General features: G+C 59.4%; 1 protein-coding gene across 1 annotated transcript; it reads left to right on the top strand.

Annotated features, from left to right (window-relative positions):
* Positions 1-164: 164 nt before the first annotated feature.
* Positions 165-9,932, top strand: LOC135442162 (SH3 and multiple ankyrin repeat domains protein 1-like; the record flags this gene model as incomplete). Its single annotated transcript, XM_064701704.1, has 4 exons — positions 165-242; positions 1,151-1,217; positions 3,963-4,239; positions 9,709-9,932. Coding segments are annotated over 4 exons (646 nt in total), but the record flags the coding sequence as incomplete, so codon positions are not given.
* Positions 9,933-10,475: the final 543 nt, after the last annotated feature.

The raw sequence follows: 10,475 nt of genomic DNA, 5'->3' as shown, positions 1-10,475 counted from the left end.
GGGGATTGGGGACCTTGGTGCCACATTGGTGCCACATCGATGACACATTGCTGCCATGTTGGTGCCATTTGGTGCCATTCAGTGCCATTTGATGCCATTCAGTGCCATTTGGTGCCATTTGGCGCCATTTGGTGACATTCGGTGACATTGGTGTCCCCTCCCAGGAGAGCTGTGCCCGGATCCTCCTGTACCGAGGGGCCAACAAGGAGGTGAAGAACAACAGCGGGCAGACCCCGTTCCAGGTGACACTGGGGACACCGGGGACATTGGGGACATCATTGGGGACATCATTGGGGACACTGGGGACATCATTGGGGACATCATTGGGGACATCACTGGGGACACTGGGGACATTGGGGACATCATTGGGGACACTGGGGACATCACTGGGGACACTGGGGACACACCCTGGGGACACTGGGGGCACTGCGGAGGGGGTGACCCCCCCCATGTGAGTGTCCCATCTTTGTCCCTGTGTCCCCTTTTTATCCCCATCCCCGTCCCTTCCTGTCCCCTGCTGTCCCTGGACCTGTCCCCTCCCTGTCCCCATTGTCCCCTCTCTGTCCCCACTGTCCCCTCCCTGTCCTCTCTGTCCCCACTGTCCCCTCCCTGTCCCCACTGTTGCCATTGTCCCCTCTCTGTCCCCACTGTCCCCTCCCTGTCCCCACTGTCCCCACTGTTGCCATTGTCCCCTCTCTGTCCTCACTGTCCCCTCCCTGTCCCCATTGTCCCCTCCCTGTCCCCACTGTCCTCATTGTTCCCACTGTCCCCTCTCATCCGCCACGTCCCCTCCTGTCCTCAATGTCTCCATTGTCCTCAATGTCCCCAATGTCCCCAACCCTCCCATTGTCCCCAATGTCCCCTCCTGTCCTCACTGTCCCCATTGTCCCTGTCCCCATTGTCCCCTGCTATCACCTTCCTGTCCCCAATGTCCACTGCTGTCCCCAATGTCCCCCGCGGTCCTGTCTATCTTTGTCTCTGTCCCCAATGTCCCCACTGTCCCCAATGTCCCCCAATGTCCCCATTGTCCCATCTGTCCCCAATGTCCCCCGCTGTCCTGTCTATCTCCGTCTCTGTCCCCAATGTCCCCAATGTCCCCGCTGTCCCCACTGTCCCCAATGTCCCCGCTGTCCCCAATGTCCCCTCACAGGTGGCCGTCATCGCCGGGAACTTTGAGCTGGGGGAGCTCATCAAGAACCACCGGGACAGCGACGTGGGTGAGCCCTGGGGACACTGGGGGGACATTGGGGACACTGGGGACATTGGGGACAGCGAGGGGACAGTGGGGACATTGGGGACACTGGGGACAGCGAGGGGACACTGGGGACATTGGGGACACTGGGGGGACACTGGGGACATTGGGGACATTAGGGACATCGAGGGGACACGGGACATTGGGGACAGCGAGGGGACACTGGGGGGACACTGGGGGGACACTGGGGACATTGGGGACATTGGGGACACTGGGGACATTAGGGTCATTGGAGGGATTGGGGACATTGGGGACACTGGGGGACATTGGGGACATTGGGGGAATTGGGGACACTGGGGACAGCGAGGGGACAGTGGGGACACTGAGGGGACACTTTGGGGACACTTTGGGGACATTGGGGACACTGGGGACATCACTGGGGACACTGGGAACACTGAGGGGACACTGAGGACAGCAAGGGGACACTGGGGACATTGTGGTCACATTGGAGGGATTGGGGACATTGGGGACATCACTGGGGACATTGGGGGCCATGGGAGGAACTTGGGGTGTTCTGTCCCTTCCTTCCCCCCAATGCCCTCCCCCCAAAATCCACCCAAATCCCCCCTGAACGCCCTCAAAATCCCCCTCAAACACTCCCAAACCCCCTGAAATCATCCCCAAACCCCTCAAATTTCCCCAAAATTCCCCAAAAATCCCCAATTTTCCCCCCAGTTCCGTTCCAGGAGAGCCCTCAGTTCGCGGGCCGCCGCCGGGAGCCGCTCCGCGGGCCGCTCCTGCCCCCCCCAAAATGGCCCCTAAAACCCCCTAAATCCTCCCCAAGCCACCCCAAATCATCCCCAAACCCCTCGAATTCCACCAAAATCCCCCAAAATCCTCCAAAACCCCTCAAAATCCCCCATTTTCCCCCCAGTTCCGTTCCAGGAGAGCCCTCAGTTCGCGGGCCGCCGTCGGGAGCCGCTCCGCGGGCCGCTCCTGCGCCCCCCAAAATGGCCCCTAAAACCCCTAAATCCTCCCCAAACCACCCCAAATCATCCCCAAACCCTCAAATTCCCCAAAATCCTCCAAAAAACCCCCTCAAAATCCCCAATTTTCCCCCCAGTTCCGTTCCAGGAGAGCCCGCAGTTCGCGGGCCGCCGCCGGGAGCCGCTCCGAGGGCCGCTCTTGTCCCCCCAAATGGCCCCTAAAACCCCCTAAAACCCCCCCAAATCCCTCAAATTTCCCCCAAATTCACCAAAATCCTCCAAAACCCCCTCAAAATCCCAATTTTCCCCCCAGTTCCGTTCCAGGAGAGCCCTCAGTTCGCGGGCCGCCGCCAGGAGCCGCTCCGCGGGCCGCTCCTGCCCCCCCAAAATGGCCCCTAAAACCCCCTAAATCCTCCCCAAGCCACCCCAAATCATCCCCAAACCCCTCAAATTTCCCTAAAATTCCCCAAAAATCCCAATTTTCCCCCCAGTTCCGTTCCAGGAGAGCCCTCAGTTCGCGGGCCGCCGCCGGGAGCCGCTCCGAGGGCCGCTCTTGTCCCCCCAAAATGGCCCCTAAACCCCCTAAAACCCCCCCAAGCCACCCCAAATCCCTCAAATTTCCCCCAAATTCACCAAAATCCTCCAAAATCCCCTCAAAATCCCCAATTTTCTCCCCAGTTCCGTTCCAGGAGAGCCCGCAGTTCGCGGGCCGCCACCAGGAGCCGCACCGAGGGCCGCTCCTGCCCCCCCCCCCCCCCCCAAATGGCCCCTAAAACCCCTTCAAACCTGCCCAAAACCACCCCAAATCCTCTCCAATTCCCCTCAAAATCCTCCAAAACCCCCAAAATTCCCCAATTTTCCCCCCAGTTCCGTTCCAGGAGAGCCCGCAGTTCGCGGGCCGCCGCCGGGAGCCGCTCCGAGGGCCACTCCTGCCCCCCCCAAAATGGCCCCTAAAACCCCCTAAATCCTCCCCAAACCACCCCAGATCATCCCGAAACCCCTCAAATTTCCCCAAAATTCACCAAAATCCCCAAATCTCCCCCAAATCTTGCCTCAGTTCCGTTCCAGGAGAGCCCTCAGTTCGCGGGCCGCCGCCGGGAGCCGCTCCGAGGGCCGCTCTTGTCCCCCCAAATGGCCCCTAAAACCCCCTAAATCCTCCCCAAACCACCCCAGATCATCCCCAAACCCCTCAAATTTCCCTAAAATTCCCCAAAAATCCCAATTTTCCCCCCAGTTCCGTTCCAGGAGAGCCCTCAGTTCGCGGGCCGCCGCCGGGAGTTGCTCCGAGGGCCGCTCCTGCCCCCCCCCAAATGGCCCCTAAACCCCCTAAAACCCCCCAAGCCACCCCAAATCCCTCAAATTTCCCCCAAATTCACCAAAATCCTCCAAAATCCCCTCAAAATCCCCAATTTTCTCCCCAGTTCCGTTCCAGGAGAGCCCGCAGTTCGCGGGCCGCCGCCAGGAGCCGCACCGAGGGCCGCTCTTGCCCCCCCCCCCCAAATGGCCCCTAAAACCCCTTCAAACCTGCCCAAAACCACCCCAAATCCCCTCCAATTCCCCTCAAAATCCTCCAAAACCCCCAAAATTCCCCAATTTCCCCCCCAGTTCCGTTCCAGGAGAGCCCGCAGTTCGCGGGCCGCCGCCGGGAGTTGCTCCGAGGGCCGCTCTTGTCCCCCCAAAATGGCCCCTAAACCCCCCCCCAAATCATCCCCAAACCCCTGAAATTCCCCCAAGATTCACCAAAATCCTCCAAAACCCCCAAAAATCCCCAATTTTCCCCCCAGTTCCGTTCCAGGAGAGCCCTCAGTTCGCGGGCCGCCGCCGGGAGCCGCTCCGAGGGCCGCTCCTGCCCCCCCAGCGCCTCCTCAGGGCCAACAGCGACACCGGGGGGGGGGCCCTGCCCGAGTGGGTCCTGAGGGGTCCCCCCGGAGCCCCCCCGGCCCCCAGACCCCCTTCGGGGACCCTGCGCAGCTCCAGCTCCCCCCGGGGGGCTCGGGCTCGGTCCCCGTCCCGGGGCCGGCACCCGGAGGAGCCGCGGAGGCAGCCCCGCGGCAGGCCCAGGTACGGGACACGGGATTTGTGGGGGCCCTGAGTGGATTTGTGGGGGTTTGGAGTAGGTTTGGGGGAGTTCTGAGGGGATTTGGGGGGCTCGGACCCTGCGCAGCTCCAGCTCCCCCCGGGGGGCTCGGGCTCGGTCCCCATCCCGGGGCCGGCACCCGGAGGAGCCTCGGAGGCAGCCCCGGGGCAGGCCCAGGTATGAGGAGGGGGCACCTGGGAGTGATTTCAGGGAGTCCAGAGTGGATTTGGGGGGATTTGGCAGGGTCTGGGGTGGGATTTTAGGGGTTCTGATGGGTTTTGGGGGGATTTGGGGGCTCGGACCCTGCGCAGCTCCGGCTCCCCACGGGGGGCTCGGGCTCGCTCCCCGTCCCGAGGGAGGCACCCGGAGGAGCCGCGGAGGAGCCCCGGGACAGGCCCAGGTACCTGAGGGAGAATTTGGAGGGGGTCCAGAATGGATTTTGGGGGGTCCAGAGTGGATTTGGGGGGATTTTGGGAGATTTAGGGGAGTCTGGAGTGTATTTTGGGGAGTGGGACCCCTGGAAAAGGCATCTGGAGGAGCCGCGCAGGAGCCCCGGGGCAGGCCCACGTACCTGAGGGGGGATTTGGGGGAGGGTTTAGGGGGTCTAGAATGAATTGGGGGGGGGTCCAGAGTGGATTTGAGGGGATTTGGGTGGTCTGGGGTGGGATTTGAGGGGTTCTGATGGGGTTTGGGGTGGTTTGGGTGGGATTTTGGGGCTCGGGCCCGCTCCCCGTCCCGAGGGAGGCACCCGGAGGAGCCGCGGAGGCAGCCCCGGGGCAGGCCCAGGTACCGGGACACGGGATTTGGGGGGTCCAGAATGGATTTGTGGGGGTTTGGAGTAGATTTGGGGGAGTCCAGAGTGGATTTGGGGGAAATTGGGGGGCTCGGACCCTGCGGAGCTCCAGCTCCCCCCGGGGGGCTCGGGCTCGGTCCCCGTCCCGGGCCGGCACCCGGAGGAGCCGCGGAGGCAGCCCCGGGGCAGGCCCAGGTACCTGAGGGGAATTTGGGGGAGGGTTTAGGGGGTCTAGAATGGACTGGGGGCGGTCCAGAGTGGATTTGGGTGGTCTGGGGTGGGATTTGAGGGGTTCTGATGGGGTTTGGGTGGTCTGGGGTGGGATTTGAGGGATTCTGATGGGTTTGGGGAGGTTTGGGTGGGATTTTGGGGCTTGGGCCCGCTCCCCGTCCTGAGGGAGGCACCCGGAGGAGCCGCGGAGGCAGCCCCGGGGCAGGCCCAGGTACCGGGACACGGGATTTGGAGGGGGTCCAGAATGGATTTTGGGGGGTCCAGAGTGGATTTGGGGGATTTTGGGAGATTTTGGGGAGTCTGGAATGTATTTTGGGGAGTGGGACCCCTGGAAAAGGCACCCGGAGGAGCCGCGGAGGAGCCCCAGGGCAGGCCCAGGTACCTGAGGGGGAAATTTGGGGGGTCTGGAAGGGATTTTGGGAGGATCCAGAGTGGATTTGGGGGGATTTGGCGGGGTGTGGGGTGGGATTTGAGGGGTTCTGATGGCATTTGGGTGGGATTTTGGGGCTCGGGCCCGCTCCCTGTCCTGAGGGAGGCCCAGGTACCTGAGGGGAGATTTTGGGGTTTTGGGGGCGATTTTGGGGGTGTTTGGGCTGGTTTTGAGGGGGATTTGGGGGGTTTGAGCAGGTTTTGGGGGGTCCAGAGTAGATTTGAGAGGATTTGGGGTGGGATTTGGGGGATTCTGATGGGGTTTGGGGTGGTTTGGGTGGGATTTTGGGGCTCGGGCCCGCTCCCCGTCCTGAGGGAGGCCCAGGTACCTGAGGGGAGATTTTGGGGTTTTGGGGGTGTTTGGGGTGGTTTTGGGGGTTTGAGTAGGTTTTGGGGGTCCAGAGTGGATTTGGTGGGATTTTGGGAGATTTAGGGGAGTCTGGAGTGTATTTGGGGAGTGGGACCCCTGGAAAAGGCACCCGGAGGCAGCCCCGGGGCAGGCCCACGTACCTGAGGGGGGATTTTGGGGGCGATTTTGGGGAGTGTTTGGGGTGGTTTTGGGGGGATTTGGGGGGTTTGAGCAGGTTTTGAGGGGTCCAGAGTGGATTTGGGGGGTCTGGGGTGGGATTTGAGGGGTTCTGATGGGGTTTGGGTGGGATTTTGGGGCTCGGGCCTGCTCCCCGTCCCGAGGGAGGCCCAGGTACCTGAGGGGAGATTTTGGGCTTTTGGGGCGATTTGGGGGGTGTTTGGGGTGGTTTTGGGGGGTTTGAGCAGGTTTTGGGGGGGTCCAGAGTGGATTTGGGAGGATTTTGGGAGATTTAGGGGACTCTGGAGTGTATTTTGGGAGTGGGACCCCTGGAAAAGGCACCCAGAGGCAGCCCCGGGGCAGGCGCAGGTACCTGAGGGGGGATTTGGGGGTGTCCTGAGTGGATTTTGGGGTGTCCAGAGTGGATTTGGGGGGATTTGGCGGGGTCTGGGGTGGGATTTGAGGGATTCTGATGGGGTTTTGGGGGTTTGGGTGGGATTTTGGGGCTCGGGTCTGCTCCCCGTCCTGAGGGAGGCCCAGGTACCTGAGGGGAGATTTTGGGGTTTTGGGGGCGGTTTTGGGGGGTTTGGGGTGGTTTTGGGGGGATTTGGGGGTTTTGAGCAGGTTTTGGGGGGGTCCAGAGTGGATTTGGGAGGATTTTGGGAGATTTAGGGGAGTCTGGAGTGTATTTTGGGGAGTGGGACCCCTGGAAAAGGCACCTGGAGGCAGCCCCAGGGCAGGCCCACGTACCTGAGGGGGAAATTTGGGGGGTCTGGAAGGGATTTTGGGGGGTCCAGAGTGGATTTGGGGGGATTTGGCGGGGTCTGGGGTGGGATTTGGGGATTCTGATGGGGTTTGGGGGGTTTGGGTGGGATTTTGGGGCTCGGGCCTGCTCCCCGTCCTGAGGGAGGCCCAGGTACCTGAGGGGAGATTTTGGGCTTTTGGGGGCGATTTTGGGGGGTGTTTGGGGTGGTTTTGGGGGGGTTTGAGCAGGTTTTGGGGGGTCCAAAGTGGATTTGGGTGGTCTGGGGTGGGATTTGAGGGGTTCTTATGGGGTTTGGGTGGGATTTTGGGGCTCGGGCCCGGTCCCCGTCCCGAGGGAGGCCCAGGTACCTGAGGGGAGATTTTGGGCTTTTGGGGGCGATTTTGGGGGGTGTTTGGGGTGGTTTTGGGGGGATTTGGATGGATTTGAGCAGGTTTTGAGGGGTCCAGAGTGGATTTGGGAGGATTTTGGGGGATTGGGACCCCTTGCAATGGAACCCAGAGAAGGCCCGAGGATGGTCCAGGTATGAGGGGGGGGCATCTGGAGGAGCCCCGGGGTAACTGAGGGGGGATTTTTGGGGGTCCAGAGTGGATTTTTGAGGGGTTTTGGGGGGTTTTTGGGGGATTTGGGGGTGTTTGGAGGGGCTCGGGTCCGGTCCCTGTCCCACGGGGCAGGCCCAGGTACCTGAGGGGGGATTTTGGGGGGGTTTAGGAGGGTCTAGAATGGATTTGGGGGGGTCCAGAATGGATTTTGGGGGTCTGGAGTGGGTTTGGGGGGATTTGAGGGGGATCTGGGGGGGATTTGGGGGCTTAGGACCCCTGGAAAAGGCACCTGGAGGAGCCCCAGGGTTTTGAGTGGGGGTCTCTGGACTCCAATTGGGACTCTGAGACCCCAATTTGGGACTCTGGGACCCCAATTTGGTTCTCTGAGACCCCAATTTGGGACTCTGGGACCCCAATTTGGGACTCAGGAACCCCAAATCTGGAATCTGGAACTCCAAATTTGGGGTTTGGGTGGGGGTCCCTGGGTCTGGGACCCCAATTTGGGACTCTGAGACCCCCAATTTATGGGTCTAGGACCCAAATTTGAGACTCTGGGGCCAAATTTGGGGTTTGGGTGGGGGTCTCTGGGTTCAGGACCCCAAATTGAGACCCCAGGACCCGTTTTGGGTCTCCAGGACCCCAATTTGGGTCTCAGGAACCTCAAATTTGGAATCTGGAACTCCAAATTTGGGGGTTGGGTGGGGGTCCCTGGGTCTGGGACCCCAATTTGGGTCTCAGGAACCCCAATATGTGACTGTGGGACCCCAATTTGTGACTCTGGGACCCCAATTTGGGACTCTGGGACCCCAAATTTGCATTTTGAGTGGGGGTCTCGGGGTCTAGGATCCATTTTGGGTCTCAGGAACCTCAAATTGGGACTCTGGGACCCCAAATCCAGAGTCTGGGACCCCAAATTTGGGGGTTTGGGTGGGGGTCTCTGGGTCCAGGACCCCAAATCGGGACCCCAGGACCCATTTTGGGTCTCCTGAACCCCAATTTGGGACTCAGGAACCCCAAATCTGGAATCTGGAACTCCAAATTTGGGGGTTGGGTGGGGGTCCCTGGGTCTGGGACCCCAATTTGGGTGTCAGGAACCCCAATTTGGGACTCTGAGACCCCAATTTGGGACCCCAGGACTCATTTTGGGTCTCAGGAGCCCCAATTTGGGACTCGAGAACCCCAAATTTGAGGCTCTGAGACCCCAATTTAAGGGTCTGGGACCCCAATTTAAGGATTCTGAACCCAAATTGGAGACTCTGGGACCCCAAATTTGCATTTTGGGTGGGGGTCTCGGGGTCTAGGACCCATTTTGGGTCTCAGGAACCTCAAATTGGGACTCTGGGACCCCAAATTTGGGGGTTTGGGTGGGGGTCTCTCTATCCAGGACCCCAAATTGAGACCCCAGGACCCCAAATCGGGACCCCAGGACCCATTTTGGGTCTCAGGAACCCCAATTTGGGACTCAGGGACCCCAAATTTGTGGCTCTGAGACCCCAATTTAAGGGTCTGGGACCCCAATTTAAGGATTCTGAACCCAAATTGGAGACTCTGGGACCCCAAATTTGCATTTTGGGTGGGGGTCCCTGGGTCCAGGACCCCAAATTGGGACCCCAGGATCCATTTTGGGTCTCGGGAGCCCCAATTTGGGAATTTTGGACCTCAATTTAAGGGTCTGGGACCCCAAACCCAGAGTCTGGGACCCCAAATTTGGGGGTTTGGGTGGGGGTCTCTGGGTCCAGGACCCCAAATTGGGACCCCAGGACCCATTTTGGGTCTCAGGAACCCCAATTTGTGACTCTGGGACCCCAAATTTGCATTTTGGGTGGGGGTTTCGGGGTCTAGGACCCATTTTGGGTCCCAGGAACCTCAAATTGGGACTCTGGGACCCCAAATTTGCATTTTGGGTGGGGGTTTCGGGGTGTAAGACCCATTTTGGGTCTCAGGAACCCGAATTTGGGACTGTGAGACCCCAATTTGTGACTCTGGGACCCCAATTTGTGACTCTGGGACCCCAAATTTGCATTTTGGGTGGGGGTCCCTGGGTCTGGGACCCCAATTTGGGGCTCTGAGACCCCAATTTGGGACTCAGGGACCCCAATTTGTGACTCTGGGACCCCAAATTTGCATTTTGGGTGGGGGTCTCACCGCTCCCCCCCTGTTCCCCCCCAGCTCCAGCGGCCTCAGCCGAGACCCCGGCCCGGGGGGGACCCCAGGGGGCACCCTGGGCTCCCGGGGGGTGAAGAGGAAACTTTACTCAGCCGTGCCCGGGAGAACCTTCCTGGCTGTGAGACCGTACCAGGCGCAGGGCGAGGGCGAGCTCAGCCTCAGCAAGGGAGAGCGCATCAAGGGTGGGTCAGGAACACCAAAAAACCCCAAAAAAATACCCCAAAAATGCCCCAAAATATCAGGATTCTACCCTGAAAAAATCCCCCAAAAATCCCCCAAAAATCCCCAAAAAATCCCCAAAAAATCCCCCAAAAATCCCCTAAAAATCTGGGACACGTCCTCAAAATCCCCTAAAAAAATCCTGAAAAAAGCCCAAAAAATCACCCAAAAATCCCCAAAAAATTCCCCCAAAAATATCCCAAAAATCCCCAAAAATCCCCCAAAAAATCCCCAAAAAATCCCCAAAATATAAAAAAAAATCCCAATAAATCCCACAAAAATCCCCCAAAAATGCCCCAAAATATCAGGATTCTACCCCAAAAAACCCGGAAGAAATCGCAGGATTCTACCCTGAAAAAATCCCCCAAAAATCTGGGACTCGTCCTCAAAATCCCCTAAAAAAATCCTGAAAAAATCCCCCAAAAAATCATCCAAAAATCCACAAAAAATCCCCCAAAAATGCCCAAAAAATCCCTCAAAAAATCCCCCAAAAATCCCCAAAAATCCCCAAAAAATCCCCAAAAAATCCCCCAAAAATCCCCAAAAAATCC

This window comes from Zonotrichia leucophrys, unplaced genomic scaffold, assembly GCF_028769735.1.
Source record: "Zonotrichia leucophrys gambelii isolate GWCS_2022_RI unplaced genomic scaffold, RI_Zleu_2.0 Scaffold_1519_10475, whole genome shotgun sequence".
In the NCBI taxonomy this organism is placed as follows: domain Eukaryota; kingdom Metazoa; phylum Chordata; class Aves; order Passeriformes; family Passerellidae; genus Zonotrichia; species Zonotrichia leucophrys.
The sequence above is the reverse complement of the archived record's forward strand: the minus strand, read 5'-3'. Positions and strand labels throughout refer to the sequence as shown.